General features: G+C 41.3%; 1 protein-coding gene across 1 annotated transcript in view; it reads left to right on the top strand.

Moving 5' to 3' along the window:
• IL2RB (interleukin 2 receptor subunit beta) overlaps positions 1-23411 on the top strand; it is a 29127-nt gene extending 5716 nt beyond the window's left edge. Inside the window, exons 2-11 of the mRNA XM_043968382.1 lie at positions 5935-6072; positions 7558-7672; positions 8715-8829; positions 11411-11489; positions 12227-12329; positions 14548-14696; positions 16601-16769; positions 18241-18340; positions 19083-19167; positions 22358-23411. Coding sequence (XP_043824317.1) covers positions 6070-6072; positions 7558-7672; positions 8715-8829; positions 11411-11489; positions 12227-12329; positions 14548-14696; positions 16601-16769; positions 18241-18340; positions 19083-19167; positions 22358-23095 — 1656 coding nt within the window. The 5' untranslated portion in view covers positions 5935-6069 and the 3' untranslated portion in view covers positions 23096-23411. The remainder of the gene's footprint in view (positions 1-5934; positions 6073-7557; positions 7673-8714; positions 8830-11410; positions 11490-12226; positions 12330-14547; positions 14697-16600; positions 16770-18240; positions 18341-19082; positions 19168-22357) is intronic.
• Positions 23412-26009: the final 2598 nt, after the last annotated feature.

Genomic DNA, 26009 nt, shown 5'->3' with positions numbered 1-26009 from the left:
AAGGGGATTGAGAATGGGAGGCAAGGAGAGAATGAGATCTGAAGCAAGGGAAGGGTTGAGTTTGGGAAGGAGAAGAGCTACCTCTTCTTCAGGGACTGGAATAAAGATGATAATGGGGGTTGACATAAAGGGGGTGGAGGTGTGGAGTAGGGAAGAAGGGGGAGTACATAACAGGTGACCTTTATTCTTTTGGTAAAGTAGGAGAGCACCCCTCCACTGTGAGATAGGAGAAAGGAAGTTGTGTAGTGGGCTTAAGATAAGTTTAAAAAGTTTTGGAATTGACACTATGGGAATTGTGATGGAGTCAACAAATGAAGAATGAAAGGATTTCCAGGTGTTATGGGGAAAAGAGGAGGAGAAGCAGAAGGAGGTCATAGTCCAACCCTTCATCAAACAGACCAGGAAAGCAAGGCTTTGCTCAAGGTAGTGAATAGATGTGCCCAGATCTGATCCCATCCCTCTGGCTCCAGGGAGAATCTTCTTTCTGGGTTAGCACCTTGGCTCCCTTTTAACCGATGGTGGCCTTGGCATCATGTTGGTGATTAAGAGAAGAAAAAGAAAGTCCAGATCCCAGGTAAGGAGGAAACAAAAGATGATTTCAGCAAATGAAGCCAGGAGGATGATGGGATCCCCTCCAGTAATCAGAAGCCCTGGATGGCCAGGCTCAGGAGCCTATATATTTGTGATGACTTGCTGAATCGTTAACACAAAATCTAGATAGAGTTTTGGGAGAATGTAAAAACTTGATAAATGAAAGAACATGGAAAAAAGTCACATAGAGAATATTAGAGTAAGAATCAAGAGGATTTCCATTGTCAACTTGGCAGATCTCTACAGATTGCTAGATCATCACTCCAAATATCTCCTGTTATCCCCATTGGTTAAAGTGAGCACCAGGGGCTCCTCTGAGAGTGACCAAACTTGCCTTCATGGTGGGATCCCAACAGAAATATGTCAAAAACATTTTGAGAATGTATATTTTGAGAAGGATCATAGGTATAGAATTGGAAAGAACTTTAGAGGCCACTGAATTCAATCCCTTCATTTTACAAATGAAGAAACTGATGCTTATGGAGACTAATTGACTGGACAAGAGTCACATGAGCAGGAGGGAATAGACCATGGTTTTGAGCCCAGACCATAGATTCACAGAGAAATGAATTTCTTAAGTGCTTCCTATATGCCAGGCACTGTGCTAAGTGCTTTATAAATTTTATCACATTTGATCCTAACTACAGCTCTATGAAATCCACATTATAATAATTCCATTTTATTGTTGAGAAAACCGAGGCACTCAGAGGTTAAGTGACTTGCCCAGTGCTGCACTGGTGAGGCTGAATTTGAACTCAGTCCCTCGAGATCCTGATAGAATTGGAGCTGGAAGCTCTACTCCTGAAGCCTTCTACTCCAAAACCCTCATTTACAGAAGAGGAAATAGGAAATCCCTCTGTAAAATCTTGGGGTGGGGGTTGGGCACAAGGATCTCTCAGGGCTCTCCCAGCTCTGATGTTTTCTCTGATGTTCTTTGCTCTGGTAGGCAGGAGGAACCCCTGACACCGAGGAGTGATGTGGTTAGACCCGATCTGCTTCCTCCCCACATTTTCCACATCCTGTATTCATGCAGCTGATCATTGGACTCAATTAAAGGGCCTATCCTTCTTCATCTCCCTCCTGTTCAATTTCATCCATCAGTGTGTCAACTCTTTTAGATCCTGATTCTGTCTGGAGCTTGTGGGAGTCACAGCCTCTCCTCCACCATCTTGGCTCTGCCCCCACAGATCCTGATTCTGTCATCCAACCAGTTAGATATCCCTCCCTGCTTGGTGCCACGCTCCTGTTTAACCCCACATGACCTTGGTGCCTTCATCCAAGAAGCTGGTAGGGACAGAGATTGGGGAGGGACTTGGGATTTCATCAAGAATGCTTATATGGGGGGGCAGCTAGGTGGCGCAGTGGATAGAGCACTGGCTCTGGATTCAGGAGTACCTGAGTTCAAATCCAGATTCAGACACTTGACACTTACTAGCTGTGTGACCTTGGGCAAGTCACTTAACCCTCATTGCCCAACCAAAAAACAAACAAACAAACAAACAAAAAGAATGCTTATATGGGGAAACTCTCCAAATGCAAGTTGATGTCTTCACCCCAACTCCACAGTCTTAGAGACTTATTAGAGAACTGAGTTTAGTGACTTGCCCAGAGTCACTCAAAGACTATGCATCAAAGGCAGCACTTAAAGCCCAGATTTTCTTGACAAAGAGCCCACCTCTCAATCTACCATCCACGAGACCTCTGAAGTCATTGATAAGTGTTAAATAGCATGGTACCAAGGACAGATCTCTGGAACACTCCACTTTTCTCCAGCTTAACAAGGATTCACTCAAATCATGGTATGTGAGAACTGGGAGGAGCAAGAAGGTCACCTAGTCCAATCTCCTTATTTCATAGACCAGGAAAGCATTTTACAAACCTCAGAGTGCTATTAAAATGTTTATCATTGCAGTTATTACTTCATTATTCAACTTAGCTACAAGGCAAAAAAGAAGGATGAATTTACCATTAATTAATTATCCATCTTAATATGTCATCACCTTGTCTCATCATTGTATTTAAACTCATCTAACTGGATCATCATGTAACCCACAAGGATATTGTGGGAGACCATCAAAATTCATGATTATAATATTTTTTCATTTATCAGTTTGGTAGTCCTATTAAAAAGAATATTTGATTACTATGGCATGACTTGCTTTTAGTAAACCCATTCAGGCTCCTGGGTGATCACTACAAGAAGAACTGAAAATGGCCATAGTATTTTTGCCCTAGTAAGTCACTGGTGACTGGTGACTGAAAAGTTGTTGTCAGGAGACTGATAAGAATGGAAGTCATACTATAGTGATCAACTGTTTGATAAACACCAAGACTAGCAGCTGAGATAAATATTCATAATTTAACAAAAACTGCTGGGAAAACTGGAAGACAGTATGGCAGAAACTAGGCATAGATCAGTATCTTTCACTGTATACCAAAATAAGGTCAAAATGGGTACATTATCTAGACATAAAGGGTGATACCATAGGCAAATTATGAAATGAAGGAATAGTTTACCTGTCAGATCTATGGACAGGGGAAGAATTTATGACCAAATAATCAATGGAGAACATTATGAAATGAAAAATAGATAATTTTAATTACATTAAATTAAAAAGATTTTGCACAGACAAAACCAATGCAACCAAGATTAGAAGGAAAGCAGAAAGCTGGGAAATAATTTTTACAGTCAGTGTTTCTGAAAAAGGCCTCATTTCTCAAATATGTAGAGAACTGAATCAAACATAAGAATGCAAGTCATTCCCTGATTGATAAGTGGTCAAACAATATGAACAGGCAGTTTTCAGATGAAGAAATTAAAGATGTCAATAGTCTTATGAAAAACCTGCTTTAAATCCCTATTGACTAGAGAAATGCAAATTAAAACAACTCTGAGGTATCAGCTCACACCTATCAGATTTACCAATATGACCAAAAAAAAAAAAAGGAAATGATAAATGTTGAAGATGTGAGAAAACTGGAACACTAACACATTGTTGGTGGAGTTGTAAAACTGACCTAACCATTCTGGAGGGCAATTTGGAACTATGCCCAAAGGGCTATAAAACTATGCATACCCTTTGACCCAGGAATACACTACTAGGTCTGTATCCCAAAGAGATCATAAAAAAGGGAAAAAACCTACATGTACAAAAATATTTATAGCATGTCCTTTTGTGGTGGAAAAGAATTAGAAATTGAGGGTTTGCCCATCAATTAGGGAATGGCTGAACAAGCTGTGATGTATGAATGTGATGGAAACCTATTGTGCTATAGAAATGATGAGCAGGCAGATTTCAGAAAAAAACCTGGAAAGTCTTAAGTGGACTGATGCTGAGTGAAGTGAGCAGAATGAGGAGAACATTATACATAGTAACGGCAATCTGCAATGATCAACTCTGATAGATTTAACTCTTCTCTGTAATACAATGATCCAAGACAATTCCAAAAGACTCATGATGGAAAATACTATCTTCATCCAGAGAAAGCACTATAAAGTCTGAATGCAAATGGAGGCAAACTATTTTCAGTGTTTTTTACTTTTTCTTTCTCATGCTTTTCCCTTTTTTTCTTATTTTTCTTTCACAAAATGACTAATGTGGAAATATGTTTAACATGATTGTACCATTTATCAGATTGCTTGCTGTCTTTGGGAGAGGGAAGGGAGGGAGGGAGAAAAATTTGGAACTCAAAATCTTACAAAAATGAATGTTGGAAACTATCTTTACATGTAATTGGGAAAAAATCAAATAATACAAAGTGGAAAAAATAAAATTAAAAGATGAAGCAAAGGAGCACAAAACAAAAAGAATGGAAGTCATACTGAAATGATTAGGAGGTAGTAGTGAGGAGGGAGAAACAGAGTATAGAACACTGTGGGACGATGGAGTCAGAGAGAGAGGAGCCGTGCTAGCCTGCTAGAGTGTGTTTGGCCTCCGACCATGGCCTTCAAAGTGCCCAGCTATGGACAGCATGGGATGTTAGCACCTCACCAGCATTTCAAGTAGAAAACCTGGTGGATTGTGGGATATACAAGTAACTAGCAACCCAAATTAGACTGCATGGGAATAGAGGAAAGAGCATTAGACTTAAGAGTGAGGATACTGGGATCCCCATGCCAATTCTGCAATTTACTAACCATGTGACCTGGGACAGCTGAGAAACATAATTTCATTGATTGGAAGGGACCTTAGAAGTCATCTAGTCCAAGCCCATGTGGTTGAGGGATTTCTAGTTAGTGCATCAAGATGTGAAATGATTGTGTTTCCTATTTTCTCTTATATTCACAATTTTAATTCTTTGGAGACTGTGGCATTCAGGGCTCAAAGTCACAAGACATCTCTGGGAGAATGAGAATGTTACCAAAAAAAAAAATACTTTGCTTGAGGGAGAAGCTATTGTTTCCCCAAGAAAGTGGAGCTTTCCTTTACTGAGAGCAAAGCACAGACCACTGTGTATTCCACTGGTATCCACAATATATCAAGGGTCTTAGAATGCCTTCAGCATGTTAAATGCATTCCCTATGGAGAATTAACAAGAAGGCGTGGAAGAGAGTTCCACGGGATTGTTGACACTGGCAGTGATAGAGATGATGGTGATGATAATAGTAATGAAAATGGGAATGCTAGCAGAATTCATGACTATGATGATGACAGTAATGGAGAGGATGGTTCTAGTGGCCACATCATGATAGTGTTGGCAAAGATGATGAGATGAGGGGCAGCTAGGTGTCGAAGTGGATAAAGCACCATCCCTGGATTCAGGAGGACCTGAGTTCAAATCCAGCCTCAGACACTTGACACTTACTAGCTGTGTGACCCTGGGCAAGTCACTTAACCCCCATTGCCCCACCAAAAAAAAAAGATGATGAGATGAGGGTGATGTTGATTATGATGGCTATGGTCATTGGGAGAATGGGAATGACAATATGGAAGATTATACAATGATAGCAATGTGGGTGATTTTGGGAATGACAGTTATGGATGATGGGAGCCATCATTATGGTGATGAGAATTATAATAACAACATAATGGTGACAGTGATGCTGCTGCTAAATACTTTTCTCTAATGTTTGATTTAATAATCACAAAGTACTTCCCTTGTGGCAACCCTAGGGTCTATACTATATGCCCATTGCTACAATGATGATAATACTGGGTCATGATTTATCATGGTAGTGATCATAATTACAATAATAGCTAACATTTGCAAACTTCTTTAGGGCTCACAAAATCTTTTACCTAGAAAGCATGGATAGGTTACATTTTGCATGTCTGGAAAGAAGTCCCTGAGATGAATTAGTTCATTGTGAACCTGAGTTCTCTTATCTTTCTCCTCTTATAGATAAGAAGATTAGGGTGCAGATGAACAGCAAGCCTGATTTAAGACTTCCTTTCTTATTGGTAGCTGCACCAGGAATAAAACTGAAGAGGACTTACATCTGCTACTAGGGACATACCAACACAACCTTTTCTCCATATGGTAACTGCTTGGATCTTTGTTCTTAGTAGATTAGAAAACACAAAAACACATTTCCAACCCATTTACCCCATTCCTTTCTTTTCCCCAAGCCTACAGGATTTAAGGATGATTGAAGGAGGCAGAGGCAAATGACCAAGTCCACTGCCCCCTTCCCACCATTCCTACTCTATTCCTTTGAGTCCCTTCAAAGAGGCAGTATGGTAGAATATCTGAGCATTGGAATTGGAGTCAGAGCTTGGAATCCTGGTTCTGTTACTAGTTTATGACTTGGGCAAATAATCCATTCTCTCTGGACCTTAGTTTTGATTCTAGATTCTATGGTCCTAAAAAGCAGTGTGGAATAGTGCCAAGAGTCTTGGCCTTAAAATCAGAGACTCTAGCTTTGAAAGGTGGACCCAACACTTATTAACAGTTAAGTGATTCAGAGATAGGATTTTGAACTTTGATTTTGGAAGTCTTGAGTTCAAATCTGTCCCCCAAACACTTACTAGCTATATAACCATAGGAAAGTCACTTAACCTCTCTATGCCTCAGTTTCCTTGTCTATAAAATTGGAATAATGACAGCACCTACCTTCCAGGATTGATGTGAGGATAAAATGAGATAGATATTTGTAAAGTGCTTATAAAGTACAAACCTTAAAAAACTATGTAAATATTAATTACTATTATTAACCCTGTGACCCTGGGCAAGTTAGTTTACATCTCTAAACTTCAGTACCTTTATTTATAAAATGTGGATTAACACTGTAATTCAATTCAGCAAACATTTAATGAGTACCTACTGTATACAAGGTATTTTTTTTAGGTGCTGGGGATATGAAGTGAAACCAAAGAGGAAGACTTTCATTCCTGCCCTTTAGGAAACTTATATTCTCCTTGGATGGAAGGGATAAAACACAACATGTGCGGTATAGGATAATTGGAGGAAGTGGAAAGAGTACTCACAAATAGTACCCAATAAATTATAGCCTCTTTATGTTTACTATGCAGCCCTCCATTGCATCATCCACCTCTGGGTGACCCACAGCCTGTATTCTTAGGATACTGTGGTATCCATTGACTTATAGCCAAGTCCTGAAGAATACGGCTATTACAAAGAAGGGTCATTGCCTGAGGAAAAAGCTTAGAACCATTCAAAGTATTATATAATTTCCTAAAGGAGATGGTACTGCCACTTCTTGAGAGCAGACAATGGAAAATTGCATGCTCAGTTGATATCCCTGTTATGTCAAAGGAAAAAGAAGACACGCCCCCCCCCCTTGATGTTGGTTGTATTACCTGGGGAAGATTAACAGGAAGCCACAAACCAGAGTCACACAGGAAGGTTGTAGTGATGGAGGTGTTAGTACTATTACTTTTGATGATGATGGAAGTGATGATAGTAGAGGTGACAATGCTCTTCATGGTGACAGTGGTGATGATAATTATAGTGATAATGATGGCTGTGGGGGTAATAACACATCAGGGACATTCTCTTTTCCAGGGGCCACATACTCAACTTCATCCTGTGGGTATGACCACCTATTCTCCTCTTCCATGGTACCTACCTCTCTTCCTCCTTCTCCTTGCTCTCCCTTGGATCCAGGGAGCCTTGAAAGGTGAGGAAAGCTTGCAGTTGGAGAACTGGTACAAAGCATTGAACTTCATTGGAAACCTGGATTTGCCTTCAGTGATCTTGGACCTCTCCCTGAATCTCCCTTGGGCACACTTGTCTTTTCTGTAAAATGAGAGGGTTAACTAGATGGTCTTTGAAGTCTACTTCGGTTCATTGGTTCCATTTTCCAACATTTGCCCTGATTCAAGGAGGGGGAACCCATCTCCCAGTCCCATGCTTCATAACTTAATTCTATAAGCTGAGCATCCAGCTTAGATGGGAGTGTGTGTGTGTGTGTGTGTGTGTGTGTGTGTGTGTGTGTGTTCAGGGTTTCTTGCAGGTAAGTCCAGGTTGTGAATTTTGAGTGTTATGGACTATTTTATATGCTCAAGAGTCTTTATAATGGACTAAGGATTTGACACTGAGTTGGGCTGAGAGTAGAGAAGCCCAGAGGACACAGACTAGAAGAATGTTTCATGCTTTCTAGCAGAAGCTTCCAGAATGACTGAATCCATTGTGGTCCAGTGGGGAAAGTGTTGCCTTTGGAGTGAGAGAATTGGGGTTCAAATCCCAGTTCTATCATTTGCCATTTATGCAACCTTATGAATAGTACTCCATAGCAGATCTTTCTAAGCCTCGGTTTCCCTTTGTTGTGAATTGAGAAGGTTGCCCTAGAACAGCTCTAACGTCTTTTCCAACTCCATACCTTATAAAACATGGTCCCTTCCAGTATAGCTCCCACTTAAAATCATCTACATCTTTGATTAAGGGGAAGAATCCAGGAAAGGGAGTAAGGAAACCTGGGTTCTAGTTTTTCCCCAGTCACATATTAACTATGTGATTTTTGAGCAAGTCATTAAACCAGTTTAGGGACTCGCTTTTCCCACTTGTCAAATGGGGAGAATAACCCTTATCTCATCAAACATAGAGTTGTTTGCACTGAGAAAGAAAAATCAATTCATGCCCCAAGGGGAAGGGCTTATGATAGGATAGTGGATACTGCTAGGAGGATTTTAAGCCTTGGTTGATGATGGGATTACTTTCAGACTCTTCTCAGCTCTCCTGCTTCTATAACTCAAGAGCCAACATCTCTTGCACCTGGAGCCCAGACCCTGCCCTGAAGACTGAGCGATGCCGTATCTATTCCAAGTCCAAGCTACGGTACGAACTGGTGGTCATTAATGCTTCTAGCATCTCCTTGTCATCAACTGTCCAGTCTCCCTGCTGACCCCTGTATTCACTAGTAACTGTTCTTGAAGCTGCTATTCCTGGGGGGCAGCTAGGTGGCGCAGTGGAAAACCAGCACAAATTCTCTGAGTCAGGAGATGGAGCATCCTGTGAGAGGACCAGCCAGGAGTCCAGTGTCACTGGCTCACCAAATAAATGGAGGAAGGAATGGCATAAGTTCTACAAAGACTGTAAAGATGAGGGGGATTGGGGTTTGAAGGGCTTAGAAAGCCCATCAGGATTTTATATTTAATTCCAGAGATAAGAGAGTTTGATTAAAGTGGAGTGGGATATGTATAAGAGGGGACAATAGGCTTTTCCACTTGTAAAGCCCCAGACAGGTCAGGTTGACTCATTATATTATAGTGTGTAGAAAATGCATACTTAGCTTAAAAAGCCTCATTATATGGTTTCCTTGATCACCTTCAGTGTCACCTTAGCTATACAAAGGAACAGCAGGTTTTTTGTTTTTGTTTTGTTTGTTTTTGTGGGGCAACAGGGGTTAAGTGACTTGCCCAGGGTCACACAGCTAGTAAGTATCAAGTGTCTGAGGCCGAATTTGAACTCAGGTCCTCCTGAATCCAGGGCCAGTGCTTTATCTACTATGCCACCTCACTACCCCACCTTTATCCCTTTTCTATCAAGTAAAGGGCAAAGGCTTTGTGAGAACTATTTTTATGCTTTGTTCAAACACCTTTTTGTTATTGTTACAACTGTATCTGTGTTTGTGACCTCTTCTGAGTGGCTGAGGTTGCTTAGCACCCTACTGGTCATGACTACTGTAGGATGGTAAGGAAGGAAAATAGGAACTTAAAGTTCAAAGGGACCTTAGAACCCAACTTCACCATCTTACAGATGAAGAACCTGAGGTTCAGAAAAGTTAGGTGACTTACCCAGGGTCATAAAAGTAGTGTCTAAGATAGGATTTGAAGTCAGGTCTTCCTGACTCCAAGTACAGTGCTCTATCTACTACACCTTCCAGCTACCATATCCAAGAGGCTTATAGTCCAGTAGGCTTCCATATTGAAAACTTCCAGGCAACTGAGAAAGGGAGCAGTGCCATGAAATCAATAAATCAATCATTAATCAACAAGGACAGCTAGGTGGCACCATAGTGCACAGAACACTAGACCTGGAGTCAGGAAGACCAGAGTTCAAATCCAGCCTCAGATGCTTCCTAGCTATGTGGCCGTGGGCAAGTCATTTAACCCTGTTTGCCTCAGCTTCCTCATTTGTAAAATGAGCTGGAGAAGGAAATGGCAAACCACTCCAGCATCTTTGCCAAGAAAAAACCCCTAAAAGGTGTCATGAAGAGTGGACATGACTGAAAGTGACTAAACAACCATACATTTATTTAGCAACTAATATGTGCCAGGCACTGTGCTAAGTGCCAAGGATACAAAAAAAAAAAAGACAAAAATGAGAAATCCCCCATCCTTAAGAAGCTTACATTTTATTAAAGGAAATTTCATGTGCAAATTTACACACATACATAGATATAGATATAGATATAGATATAGATATAGATATAGATATAGATATAGATATAGATATAGATATAGATATAGATATAGATATAGATATAGATATGGATATGGATATGGATATGGATATGGATATCGATATGGATATCGATATGGATATCGATATCGATATCGATATAGATATAGATATAGATATAGATATAGATATAGATATAGATATAGATATAGATATAGATATAGATATAGATATAGATATAGATATAGATATATTCAATTAATCAGCAAGCATTTACTTAGCACTTACGATATTCCAGGCACTCTCCTGGGTACTAGAGAAGTCAATAACAGACAATGAAATAGCCTTTGTTGAAAATTGCTTGCATTCTATTGGGGGAAACAACATGCACAAAGATAAGCATTATGTAGATCAATTAATCAACATCTATTAGGCAAGCATGTTCCTATTAGGCAATGACTATGTATGACTATGCCTGTTGTAGGCATTCAGAGACAAAATTACCCTGCCCTTCAGGTACTTTTATTTAATTGTAACCAAGGAAGAGAGAGTATCAAGAAGGAATTAGTACTCCTTGATGGCAGATGTTACAGAGAGAAGAGGGAGAAAGGAAGAGGACTGAGGAAAAAGCCATGGTGGGGGGCAGCTAGGTGGCACAGTGGATAAAGCACTGGCCCTGGATTCAGGAGGACCTGAGTTCAAATTCGGCCTCAGACACTTGACACTTACTAGTGGTGTGACCCGGGGCAAGTCACTTACCCTTCATTGCCCCCCCCCCAAAAGAATACACGTACTAATTAAGTACCTAATATGTATCAGGAACCAGTGCTGGAAATAGAAAGAGAGGCAAAAACACAATCTACCCTCAAGGTGCTCACAGTCTACTATGGGGAGACAATCTACCAACAACTATGTACAAACAAGGTATAGAGAGATTGAGATAGATTGGAATGATTCTATTTCTGGATGCCCTAAAAGAGATTTTTTAAAAATTATTTTATTTTCCCCTTGGCAGAACACAGAACCGAAGCTGTGAGCTTCTCTGCGTGCGGCCAACACTGTGTACCTGTGACTTAATCTTAGGAGGAATCAATGTGAGTAGCTGGAATCCTATGAAGAACAGGGCTGAGACAGTAAAGAGAGTGAGGGAGGAGTCCTCAGGCAAGAGGCAGATTTTCTCTATATTTAGACCCAGAACCAGCAGACTGGTGGCAGGGCTCTTTTGAAAACATCATAGATCCAGAATTGGAAGGAATCTCAGTTTCTAGCCCTACCTCCTGATTATATAGATAAGGAAACTGAGTCCAAGAGAAATGAAGGGACTTGCCCAAAGTCAGGCAATAAACATTGGCAGTGGGATTTGAATGCAATTCTAACTTCAGATTTGCCACTGGCTTTGCCTGAGTAACCTTCCCTCTCTGGCCCTTAGTTCCATCATCTTGACAATAACAAGAGATGAAAAAAGGGTTGTGACTCTATAAGTCTCGAGTCGGGTCTTGCCAGACCCAGTAGAAGTAAGTGGCAGAGAAAGCAAGGGAGGATATCTTGGGTCTTCAGAGAATCAGGGAGGGAGTGATCAAGGGAGACTTTGGGCTTTAATTCTGTAGCCCTATTCACCTGAAAAATGAGGCAGTTCAACTCAATGACCTATAAGGTTCATTCTGACTCCATAGCCACGGCCCTATGAATTCAAGGTAGGAGGGGAGTGGGAGTTTCTATAGAGCCCTGCCTCTTTATTGTTGATGACCTGGGTCCACTTTCCCCAAAACCCATCCTCTTCAGAACTGGTTTTAGGACCATTAATTGCAGTCCTTATCTCTTTTCCTTCCAGAGTCAGTCTCTGACTGTTGCTGATGTCCTGGTCATGACGGTGAGCTGCCTTATTGGGGAAAAGAGGATGGTGATGGAAGATGAATTCATACCCTTTCAGAACAGTGAGTGAGGGGATGCTGGATCCAGGATTCAGGGGGAGGTAGGGGATATGGACTCAACTCTTCTCCCGTTTCTTTTTTTCTGTTTACCTTTTTATACTTTTCTTGGATCTTGTATTTGAAGATCAAATTTTCTTTTCAGTTCTGCCAGGAAAGCTTGAAAGTCCCCTATTTCATGGAATGTCTATCTTTTCCCCTGAAAGATAATGCTCAATTTTGCTGGGTAATTGATTCTTGGTTGCAATCCAAGCTCCTTTGCTTTCCAGAATATCACATTCCAAGATCTCCAATCCTTTAATATTGAAGCTACAAGGTCCTGTGTAATCCTGACTATAGCTCCTTGGTATTTAAATTGTTTCTTTCTTGCTGCTTGCAGTGTTTTCTCCTTGGGATTTGGCTACAATATTCCTTGGAGTTTTCCTTTTGGGGTCTCTTTCAGTAGGTGATGGGTGGGTTCTTTCAATGACAATGTTATCCTCTGATTCAACATCAGGGCAGTTCTCCTTGATAATTTCCTGGAATATGGTGCCTAGATTCTTTTTGTTAATCATGGCTTTCAGGTAGTCCAGTAATTCTTAAATGATCTCTCCTGGATCCATTTTCCATGTCAGTTGTCTTTCCGATGAGGTATTTTACATTTTCTTCTAGTTTTTCAGTCTTTTGATTCTGTTTGACTGATTCCTGGTGTCTCATGGACACCAGCTTGCACCTGCCTAATTCTAATTTTAAAGCATTATTTTCTTCAGTAAGCTTTTGCACCTTCTTTCCCATTTGGCCAATAGTATTTTTTAAGGAATTGTTTTCTTCAGTCAATTTTAGTGCTTCCTTTTCCAAGCTATTGACTCTTTTTTCCATAATTTTCTTGCATAACTCTCAAAACTCTCATTTTTCTAATTTCTTTTCCCATTTTCTCTTCTACCTCTCTCATTTGATTTTTAAAATCCATTTTGAGCTCTTCCAAAAAGGCTTTTTGGTTTTGAGAGCAATTCATCTTCCCCTTTGAGGCTTCATATGCAGGCATTTTGACAGTGTTGTTATCATCTAAGTTTGTGTTTTGGTCTTCCCTGTTGCCATAGAAGCTTTCTATGATAAGGGTTCTTTTCTGTTTCTTGATTATATTTTAGCCTATTTTATGACTTTTTAAGTTGACCTCTGCTCCTGGGGCACAAGAGTCACTGTTGCAAGTTTCTGGCTTTCTTCCCTGAAGCCTCTGGGGCTCAAGGATTCCTCACTCCTCTGGACTTGCTCTCTGTGCTGGGAAGGCTTGGCCTAGTCACACCTGTCCTGTGGGTGTTTCTCTAGCTGGCAGTTTGCCTTCTCATCTGGGGCTGGGGGTCTCACAACTGGCTTGCTGTGCCAGCTTGCTGAGCTAGGACCAAGAGGCCTCAGCTGCTGATCTGTGTTGTGGCTAAGAGCCTCCCACTGATTTGCCTAGATATCTTCTGTACTGTTCTTGCCCAAGTGAGGCAGATCATTTCTGAAGTCTTCTAAATTATCTCAAGGTGGAAGATTGTTTCTTTCTGTCTTTTTGTAGGTTCTATAGCTCCAGAATCCATTTAGAGGCTTGATTTAATGTTGTTTCTCATGCAAGCTTCTCTCTGCCAACTTGGCTCCCAAGATCCCTTTTCTTGCATGTAAGAAAGAGCAGACAGGGAAATAAAATAGGGTTGGTAGAAAGTCAACTCCTTTTCTTGAATCTGGACAGTAGGAAGAGCTCATGGTTCCAAAGATGGGCAAGGTATGGACTTTATCTCCTACATTCTGGCTCTATGCCTTGTTCTTCTTTGGTTCATGCTCCTATATGGGCCTTAAACTCATCCTCTTGGCCTAGGAATTGAATGTGGTTCTAAGGGCCTTCCCAGCTCTAAGGTTCTAGGACTCATAGACTATTTTAGCCAATGCCTCTCAATTGTCAGAGTTTAGATCTACTCAAATATTGGCTCTAGGCTCTGTAAATCCATCCTATATTTATTTTCTAGCTTCCTATTTTGTTTTTTTAGCTTTTCTCATCTGAATTAAGTATGAAGAAGAGAGACCTGTTTATCCCTTGGCCATGGCAGTGGCACAGGGATTAGAAGGCAGAGATCTCAGATGAGGGGGAAGTTTTCCAGTCAAAGTGGATGGAACTAGATGGAGGAAAGCAGGAGGGATAACTGAGCCCTTATTGTACTGAGGTTTCCTCCAGCATCCTTAACTTTTCTGTCCCTTTCTCCTTTTTCAGTCCGACTGATGGCCCCCAGTGACCTCTGCCTCATCCAGCAAGAAGAACACACCTATAAGGTGTCCTGGGAAGTACCTGTATGTTCACACTACCTGAATGGAAGCCTAATGTTTGAGGCTAGATATCAGGTTCAAGGAAGCTCCTGGGAGGTGAGTGAATACTGAGGCTTTGGGCTCAGTTGCTATTCCCACTCCTTTTTTTCTTGTTTCAGTTCAGGACCCTTCCTCAAATTCTTCTTAGCCTTCTTATAGCTTAAAACCAGGATTCTTAACCTGATGGTCATGAAGTTTTGAAAAGTATTTGGATAACTATTTCAAGATAATTGGTTTCTTTTATAAGTCCATGTATTTTATTGTATTCATTTAAGATCATGATTCTGAGAAGGGACTTCACCAGACTCACTGCCCATGGGCTCCAGCACACACACAAAAAAGGTCTAGACTAAAGGATCTCTTACTCCTAGCCTGGAGCATAGATTAAAGGTGTGATGAAAGAGTATGATAACTGGAGAGGCAATTTGGCAGTGAAGAGAATCAAGAAGACATGGGTACAGGTCCTACCTCTGATATATAATTGGATGTGTGGCCTTTGACCTCTCAGTGCCCAACCAATTCTCTAAGAATAGAAGTTGGAGAGCAGATACCAATCTGCTTTGGTAAAGGGCATTTCCTCATTGAGGAATTCCTCATGCCAGTGAAATCATGGGTCCAGACCAATAACTCCAACAATTAGAGGCAAATATGGCGTAGTTGAGAGAGACCTGGTCTTAGGTATTTGGAGACAGGAATACCTACATTCAAATCCAGCCTCTGACACATACTGGCTGTGGGACTCTGTGATCCCTTCCACTCCCAGTCCCCTAGCCAATTCTCTGAGGATTAAAAGTGGCCAAGGAAGTACTGATTTATATTGGTGGAATTAGAATTTCCTATCCAGAATTCCCTATGCCAATGAAATAATCTGTCAGGTAAAAAATGTTTTGTAAAATATATAATACATAAAATATAAGAATAATATATGATAATTGTTATTATTAACTGATCCATATTGTTCCATTATTGAACAGCTTTCATTTTTAGGAAATTCTTTCTTATATCTAGTCAAAATTTTAATTTCCCGTAAATTACTTCAGTCTTATTTTGCCATCTTGGACCAAGTGAAACATTAACTAGGGCCAAGCATCACCCTTTAGTCCCGTGACTTGAGTCAAACCCACCCATGGAAAAGGAGTTTTGTCAGTTAATGATCCTTTAGCATGAATGAGATATTTGAGACTAGATTCAGAGTGCCAGAGAAGAGCATAACAGCATGAGGGTGTGAGGACTACCAGGTGAGAGGTGGTGAAAGAAGCTGATTGTTGGGGCACAGGGCAGCATGTGTGGAAGACTTCACCATCCTTGTCTTGCTGCCATTGCCCTAGACCCTGCCCTGTCAACATAAATCAGGTCAACAAACTATAAAAACTCATATGAAGTAAATTCCAATAGTCCAAGATTCTAAAAGTTCAAGATTCTACAATTCCAGGATTCTAAGGTTTTATAAATTCCCCCACTGTCCCTAAAACAAGACAGTCCATCTTTTCTGTGTTTTTGCACAGGCAGGGCCAGACACCTTGAATGCCCTCCCTTTTTTCTGTTTCCCTTCAAAGCACTTCTTGGGGCAGCTAGGTGGCACAGTGGATAAAGCACAGACCCTGGATTCAGGAGGACCTGAGTTCAAATCTGGCCTCAGACACTTGACACTTACTAGCTGTGTGACCCTGGACAAGTCACTTACCCTTCATTGCCCCACCCCCCAAAAAAACAAAACAAAACAAAAAACAATATCACCTCTTCCAGAGGATCTCTCCTGCTGCTAGTACCTCCCCTGCCCAACGACCTTGTGTTTAGTTTATGTGTGTGTATATATCCCCCTTATAGAAAAGAAACTCCTTGGGGATTGTTTTATTTGCCATTTTTTGTTTTTGTATTCCCAGTGCCTGGTTGAGCTCGGTTCTGGACACGTAGTGGGTATTTAATAACTGGTTATTGGTTACTTCATTGGTTGTCTGCAGAAAGCCACTGTGCTGCCCATAAAGCAAGACCAGAGGTGGATCTCCATTGAAAACCTTGCTCCTGACACAACATATGAGTTCCAGGTCCGAGGCAAACCAAAAAAAGACGGGACTTTGGCAGTCTGGAGTCCCTGGAGCCAGTCCCTCATCTTCCAGACAAAACCACAAGGTATCTAAAAAGAAGATCATTTGGGGAAGGAGATGGGACTGTGATAGATATCCCTGGGTAGGAAGATTTAAGGAGGGAAGTACAGGGAAGGGGAAAAAAAGAAATAAGGGGAACATGAGGGTTATTTGTAGAAAGTGGGGGGGGGGGAGAAAATGAGGAGGAACAGGGGAAGTTTGTTACTGAGGGAAATGGTGAAGGATTGGGTTGAGACTCCTTCATGGGATAAATAACTCATTGACTGGTAAATTCAAAACAATTTAAACAGACTAGAATGGTGGGCAGACTCTGATGTGAGGAAATAGAATAAAGAATAAATGTCAAGTTCCACACTGGGGTTCAAGAAATCATGTGCTCAAGTAAAAGCAGAGAGGCAGCTATGACTGGTCGCAAAAGTGTATGTGAAAAAGATCCTGAATCGTTGGTGGTCTGAAAGCACTAAACAACAAGCCATTCCAAATTCATCAAGCACCTACTATGTGTAAGGAACTGTGTTGGGTAGGGCCCAGAGATACTCCAGTGTTAATGATGTGGCTATTCCCTCCAATGATACAGATCAGAGCTCTTTCCCATTTGCCTCCTCTGATCTCTTCTTCATCCTCCTTCCCCCACCATAAATCTACAACTAATCCATCCAGCTTTCCAGGAGACTTTGAGTTCTCTTAACATTGTATAAATACCAATGGAAGCTTTCAGTGAAGGGAATACTAAGCTGAAAAATGAAACAATTTCTGCCCTAAAGATGCTTCTATTATTCTTTTGGGGGGCGGGGCTATGTGACTTGCCCAGGGTCACACAGCTAGTAAATGTCAAATGTCTGAGGCTGGATTTGAACTCAGGTCCTCCTGAATCCGGGGCTGGTGCTACCCCCTACTTCCAATATTCTTAATCGGTCTACACAAACCTTCCCTAAATGTTCTACAGCTATTTTCTAGATGCACAAATGCCAGTCAGTCAATAATCACTTATTAAGTGACTACTATGTGTGAGTCACCATGCTAAGTGCTGGAGATACAAGGAAAGGAGACAGTTTCTGCTCTTAAGGAGCAATGTGAGCAAGACAATTCATCTACAGGAGCCTCAGTTTCCCCCCACTGTAAAATGGAGATAATCTTTAGCTACCTCACAGGGTCATAATGAGGAAAGCACTCTGTCTAAACTGGAGCTATAGAGGAAGAACATTCATTGGGTTTGGAGCTGAAAGACCTAATGAAATTCTGCTCTTAGCTTGTCACTCACTTACTACCTGAGAGACCTTGCACAGCTCACTTAGACTCCCTAAGTATCAGTGTGCTCATCTATAAAATGGGGCTGGTAAAATGTATTCTATTGATCTCATAAAGTTCTGTATAAATCTACAACTGGTGGGTTGGACCTGGGACTGAGTGGGATTGGACCTTCCCCACACCATGTCCCCTGATCCTTGATTCACTTCCATTTTGGTAACTCACCTGGCTTTTTCTCCCCTTCTCAGTGTCCACCTTCAAGATGTTCCACTTAATTATGAGTCTATGTGGCATCGTTGGCATCTTCCTTGTGATTCTTCTGGTGCCCAAGCAGTACCCACAGAAATGGTGAGAGATTCTGACCTACTTGCCTGCCTGGATTCCTCTATCCTTCACTGTGATCCATCACTAGGCACCCCCATCCTTTCTCACTCCCTCTTCCTAGAGCCTTTGGAGCTCCTGCTTGGCTCTTAGCTAAAAGTAGTGAAGAGCCTCTCCCTCCCCATCTTTTACTCCATGAATGAGTGGGTGATCTGGGCTTGAGCTATTGGAGAAAAGCTGTGAGAAGGAATAAGAAACCCATGGTACCCCCATTTATCTTGAAATCTCAGTCATGGCATGTGAACATGTGTACATGTGCGTGCATAGAATTTCACATGTGTGTGTGTTCATGCCCACATGCACATTTGTGTGCATCATGTTTGTATGGGCATTTGTGGGAGGTAAATATTTCACATGCTTGTTTGCACTCATACTTTTGTGCATTTGAACAGGTGTATGAGTATATTGTATTTCTGTGTGAGTAGTATGTTTGCATACATCATGAATGCATGTTTTATACATTGACATGTACATGTATCTTTGTATGTATTGCATGTACATAACATATTTGTGTTTATTATATTTGCATGTTTGTGTACATAGGCTATGTATGTTTGTGTGTGGACATGTGTTTCCACTCTCAGTCCTGATAATGATTATTTGCTAATTTTTTTAAGAGCTCTGGGAATCAGGGGAGGGTCTCCACATAGAAAAGGGGCTTCCTACATCCTTGTTCTCCCCTCTCTCATCCTCATTTCCTCCCTGGCAGGCTGAAGAAGGTTCTAAAATGTCACATTCCTGACCCTTCCAAATTCTTTTCCTCGTTGAGCACAGAGCATGGAGGAGATTTCCAGGTATAATTTGTGTGTGTGTGTGTGTGTGTGTGTGTGTGTGTGTGTGTGATGGAAGGAAGTAGGAACTTGGAAGTGGAGGAGGGGAAGTGAGAGGGAGAGGAGGACAAAGTGCTGCAGCTGGACAAATAGCGCTTTTAGACCCCACATACCCTTTGTCAGTCATTTAGTCATTCAACAAGCATTTATTAAGAGCCAGGTACTTTGTTGAGCAATGGAGATGCAGAGAAAGAAACACACACACACACACACACACACAGAATCCCTTCTTTCACAGAGTTCACAGTCTAATGACTTGGTGGCCTTGCAGAGCTGGGCCCTCTCCCTTTAGGTCCCTGCCTTATCCTCCTTCCCACCCTCCTTGTATCAGGGCTTGCAATAAGGAAGAAGTTTCTGACAGCTGGAGTTGTCCAACAATGAAATGGGCTGCCTGCCTTGGGAGATGGTGAGATCCCTGTTCCTGAAGTATTCAAAAGCAGAGGCTAATTGACTTCTTAGTTTTATTTATTTAGAATTTCCCCCCTGAGTTTCATGTAAAAACAAATTTTAACATTGATTTTAAAAACTTTGGGTTCCAAATTCTCTTCCTTCCTCCCTCCCCACCCTCCCTTAAGAACTCAAGCAATTCAATGTAAGTTATACATGTGCAGTCATGCAAAACATTTCCACAGGCTAATTGACTTCTACTTGAGGAATCTGTAGGGAGGATTCCATGGAATACATAAGTTAGAAAGTCCTTTCTAGTTCTCGAGACCTTGGACAAAGGGTTTTGAGACTGCCCTATGACCTATATTTTATGCCACAGAGGTCACAGTTTATTCCTGAGGCTTCTGGAAGCCCCAAGGAACTATGAGAAGAACAGTGACTCTTCCCAAATAACCAATCCTGCCTTTGTCACATGTGTATGTTATATGTACTATATACATATAATATACCTACAAAATATCTATCTAATCATCTATCATCTATCTTTCTTTCTGTCTGTCTTATATGTGCATATACACATACATATAGATACACACAAACACTGATAGACCAGATCAATGAGTCATTTTTCCAATAGCATATCATAATCTGTAAAAAGATACATTTTTCATCCATTTGGTTTTTCCTGTGTGGATGATTAGGGAAGTTATTCAAGCATCTCTTTGGAAGACTGATTGTATAGGAATGGGACTAGAAGCCAGACCTTTCCTGGTCTTGATGTTCTTTTACAAATGAAATTGGGAGGAAACAATTGAATGGGCTGCATCCCCTCAGAAGAGGGAGAGATAGCTTTTTTTCTTTTTATTTATTTATTTATTCATTCATTCATTCATTTATTTTGGCAAGGCAATGAGGGTTAAGTGACTTGTCTAGGGTCACACAGCTAGTACGTGTCAAGTGTCTGAGGCTGGATTTGAACTCAGGTCCTCCTGAATCCAGGGCTGGTGCTTTATCCACTGTACCACCTAGCTGCCCCTAAGAGATAGATTTAACACTGGCATTTTGCCAGAGCATTGTCTCTGACTGTGGATTTAGAGATTTTTTTAAAATGGAATTATAGATCCTTTGATATAAATTCCAAGATAAAAGAATGACCTATTATATGCAGAAGCCTATTAAGACAGGTCAGGAGCTAGAGGACTGGGTTGGGCGGTGTCAAACAAGCCTGATCCATCTCACGACTGCTATATCTGTTTGTTTTTATTTTCAGTGCTTAGCACAGTACTTGGCATATATCAAGTATTTAATAAGTCAACCAGTATAATAAATATTTTAAATAATTAATTCAGGCAAATTAGGAGACCCAGGAGAATGGAGGTAAGGGCATAAATTAGTTGTGTAGTTGTTGAAGAAGAAAAGGGGAACAAGCATTTATTAAGTACCTACTATGTGACGGGCATTGTTTTTCAATTATTATTTCACTTAATTCTCACAACAACCATAGGCAGTATGTGCTGTTATTATCCCCATTTCACAGATGAGGAAATTGAGGTACAGAGAGGTTGTCTTTTTGAGGGTCACACAGCTAGTAAATATCTGAGGCTGAATTTGTGTTTGGGTTTTCTTGACTCCAGTCCCAGCACTCTGTGCATTGTGCAGGACACCTCGCTGACTCTAGATAGATCTTGGCTAATCTTCCCCTTGCCAAGGTCACTTTTACTCTCTGCTTCTCCTCCATCCCAATTCATAGTAACCCACAGTAACTAACACATAGTCAAATCCACTCGCTATTTCAAATCCCAACAAAATAAAAACTATTTCTTTCTCTTGTTCCACCTTTCACCTGTTTTCTCTGTTTCTTCCTCTCCTCATTCTCCCTCTCTTTTATCAAAGATTCCCTGGGGGCAGCTAGGTGGTGCAGTGGATAAAGCACCGGCCCTGGGTTCAAATCCAGCCTCAGACACTTGACACTTACTAGCTGTATGACCCTGGGCAAGTCACTTCACCCCCATGGCCCCGTAAAAAAAAAATAATTAATTAAAATAATTAATTAAAAAAAGATTCCCCAAAGTTACCAGTCCTTCATCCCATGAAAAGGGCAGAGAAGCCAGTGGAAGGGGATTCTAAAACTCCAGTGGGAAGTATAGCAATATGCTCCCTGGGTACCATTTCCCACTCCCTGGGACTGGCCAGCCCTCTGTGCTCTACCAAAGGAAGTGGAAAGAGGATAAATGTGGAAAGAAAAAAGGGAAGAGGGAGGGAGTGAAGGGGTGAGGGAGGAAGGAAGAAGGGAGGGAGGGAAATAATGAAATAGTACGAACCAAACAGTGTGCTAAGCAATGGGGGTACGAATACAGAAAACCAAGATATTCCTTCTCCACAAGTAACTCAAATGAGCAACAACTCATTGAGGGAGATGTGTCCAGGGAGGGGGATGTTGGTCTGGGAAGTCCCAGTAAAGGTGAATGGAGTCATCACCTTTCTGGGGATGATGGTATTGATGCGGTTAATACTGCCAGAGGAAGGCAGGAGGGGTAGTGGGAGGGGCACAACCCTGGCATCAGGCCAGAGAGTGCATTGTGTCGGGTCTGGGACGCACTAGATATACTGAACTCTCGCCCACCAGAAACCAGATAAAACTCTGAGGGTGAATTGTGCCCTGGGAATGGGGGAAAGAATCCTAGTCTTGCTGAGGGTTCCATAGCTAGTAAGGAACTGTCTCAAGTGGGACTTGGATCCCTGTTAATAATGATGTGCTCTTTTGCAGAAGTGGCTTTCCTCTCCTTTCCCCACTGCCTCCTTTACCACCAGCATTTTGGCCCCAGAAATCTCTCCACTGGAGGTGATGCAGAAGGAAGATCTAAACCTGGGTTTGTTGCTCTCCAAGGAGCTGGTTCCAGCCTATAGGTCCTCAGACACCAGCGGTCAGTCCCTCTCCAGCTGCTTCACCAACCAGGGTTACTTTTTCTTCCACCTCCCTGATGCTCTGGAGGTTGAGTCCTGCCAGGTGTATTTCACCTATGAGCCTTTCAGTGAGGAAGAAGAGAACAAAGAGGAAGGGGGGCAGGGCTCCCTGGTGCCCCAGCTACCCCCTGGAGGTCCTGAGGATGACTCATACTGCACATTTCCCCCTGGAGATGACATGATCCTCTTCTCCCCCAGGCTCTTACAGGGCCCTGGGAATAACCTGGGACTCCAAAGTATCTCCTTCTCAGGAAAAGAGGACAAGAAGGAAACTTCACCACCTGAAGAAGGCACAGCCACTGCCCCATCCTGTGACCAACCCAGTTTCTCAAGATTCCAGAATTCCTTGGATTCAAGACCTGAATCAACCCAGGATGAGGGCCTTCCCCTAGATCCTGAGTCAGGACCTGCCTCTCCCTTTCCCTGGGATATTCCCCCTGTACCAGACCAGACTCATGCTGTCTTATCTTCCTACCCAATTATGAACACTGGTGCCTACCTCTCCCTGGGAGAACTTCAAAACCATGGCCATTCAGCCTGAGTAGACAGACTTCTCCAAGAGAGGATAGGGATAAGAGGCAGGGAAGATCCCCAAGGCTCAAAATAACTCCTCAACAATGTAGCAAGAAAAGCTATTTGTAAGCAAAAGGTTGAATTTGGCTGCAGAGGACTGGGCTTCACAGCCTGCCTTTATTCCTTACTACCTCCATGACCTTGAATAAGTCACTCTAACTTTGTGAGCATCAGTTTTCTCATTTGTAAAATGAAGGCCATACAAAACAATAGCAATCATAGATGATTAAAATACATAAACATGACTTAACCCCGATTGCCTCACCAAAAAAAACCCCCAAAACAACAACAACAACAATATATATATATATATATATATATATATATATATATATATATATATATATATATATATATATATAAACGTGGAAATTATATTACTCTGAGAGACAGAATAAATTACTTTCAATATTAAGTTATATACATTGAATGACAAATAATCGAAATACATACAAGAAAAGCTAAAGACATTATAGGAAGAAAGAAAAATCAAATTATAATAGTGGGGGGGGTCTCAGTGTAACCCTTTCTGACATATAATTCCCCTTAAAAAGTTTAAAAAGAAGATAAGACCCTTAAGTAGAATTTCTAAGTTAGATATTGTGAGAAAATAATGGGATTTGGCAGATACTCAAAGGCCCACCTGGAGATTAATATAAATTGATTGAATTAAGTGAGAGTGATTGACTGCTCATTAGCCTACTTCAGGTTAACTAGATTGTAATCACACCTGGCTAGCCCTTAAGAAGCCTGATTAAGGGGCAGCTAGGTGGCGCAGTGGATAGAGCACCAACCCTGGATTCAGGAGGACCTGAGTTCAAATCCGGCCTCAGACACTTGACACCTACTAGCTGTGTGACCCTGGGCAAGTCACTTAACCCCAATTGCCTCACCAAAAAAAAAAAAAAAAGAAGGTATTGTTCTCAGAAGCTAAAGACTTTGAACTCAACTCGAGACCACCTTCAAGTCCAGTGAACCAATGGATTTGGATGATGCTAACCAATCAGCTTGAAGCAGTGTGTAAGGCCCGCCTCTGCTCCGGACCTATCAAAAGCTTCCACACTCAGTTTGAGAAGAGTTCATGGTTGAAGCAGGCTTGTGGCTGAGGACTTGAGGAAGAACCAGACCAGGCTGGAACTCTAGGCTAGATAGGCCTTTTCTTAACTCCACATGTCCTCTTTTTTCTAATACTTAGTATGCTTTAATAAATGTTTAATGCCCAAAGACTGGTGCTAAAGCTTCTAATTTAAGGCCACCACACATTATATTTTTTTAGACATCCCATTTAGATTTTAAACATCACAGTATGATAGCTCTCTAGTGGCTATTAAATGGAATGGAAAGGAGTATACATATACTAATGTGTTTATGGAATATTTACCAGAAATTGGCCTTGTATAAGGTCATAAAAATCTCCAAAATGTATAAAATCAGAAATATTAAATATATCCCTGTAAGAAACAGATAAACTGAAATAGGACCTCAGTCTGATGCAAAGTAGGAAGGCCATCTATTCTCTACCTTACAAGGATAGGCAATTACCTCCCTTTATGTACCGCAGTTTGTTCCAGTGAAAATCCCTTCTTTTATCCTACATCTAATACAAGGTCCCTCCCCCATCTGGGTTCACATTCTTTACTGACACTTCTAAACATATAGACCACCCTCCTTCCCCTCCACCAAATGTGGCACCACAGTGGCTGCCCCTACCCCTGGGAAGACCAGACCTGGAAAATTTATGATTCTTTGTTATCTAACTTTAAAAAACATCTGTTGACTCAGCAGAGAAAAGGAAGGGGAATTTTGGGGAGTGGGAATAAGCTTTTAGGGCTTGAATTATGTAGTTTGTTCTTATCTGAGAGGAATATGCTTTAAAGCTCATCAACTCAACAGTAAAAGGAATGGTAGAGATGGGGGAGAAGGCCCCAGGACTTGAATAATGTATCCTGCCAACTGAGGCATACACACCATTTCTATCAATCCCTTACTGGTGGAAATGCAATAAATATTATATTCCATAACACTAATTCATTGTTGGTGGATTTGTAACTGATCCAACCATTCTGGAGAACAATTTGGAACTATGCCCAAAGGGCTATAAAATTGCCTTTTATTGCCTTTATTTTATTGCCCTTTGACCCAGAAATACCACTGCTAGGCCTGTATCTGAAAGAAATCATAAAAAAGGGAAAAGGACCCATATGTACAAAAATATTTATAATAGCTCTTTTTTGCGGTAGCAAAGAATTGGAAATTGAGGAGATGTCCATCAATTGGGGAATGGCTGAACGATTCGTGGTGTATGAATGGTGTATAGAATACTATTGTGCTATAAGAAATGATGGGGGCAGCTAGGTGGCACAGTAGATAGAGCACCAGCCCTGGATTCAGGAGGACTTGAGTTCAAATCCAGCCTCAGACACTTGACACTTACTAGCTGTGTGACTCTGGGCAAGCCACTTAACCCCAATTGCCTCACACACAAAAAGAAAGAAAGAAAAAGAAAAGAAATGATGAGCAGGTGGATTTCAGAAAAACCTGGAAAGACTTAAGTGGACTGATGCTGAGTGAAGTGAGCAGGACCAGGAGAACATTGTACACAGTAACAGCAACATTGTATGATAATCAGCCATGATAGACTTGGCTCTTCTCAGCAATACAATGATCCAAGACAATTTCAAAGGACTTATAATGAAAAATGCTCTCCACATCCAGAAAAAGAACTGTGGAACATGAATTCTGATTGAACCATACTATTTTCACTTTTTTTTTCTTTCTTAAGGTTTTTCCCTTTTGTTCTGATTCTTCTTTCACAACAATGTGTTTAACATGATTGTATATATATAACCTATATCAGATTCATTGCTGCCTTGTGGAAGGGG

Source organism: Dromiciops gliroides, chromosome 5 (genome assembly GCF_019393635.1).
Source record: "Dromiciops gliroides isolate mDroGli1 chromosome 5, mDroGli1.pri, whole genome shotgun sequence".
Classification (NCBI taxonomy): Eukaryota; Metazoa; Chordata; class Mammalia; order Microbiotheria; family Microbiotheriidae; genus Dromiciops; species Dromiciops gliroides.
The sequence above is the reverse complement of the archived record's forward strand: the minus strand, read 5'-3'. Positions and strand labels throughout refer to the sequence as shown.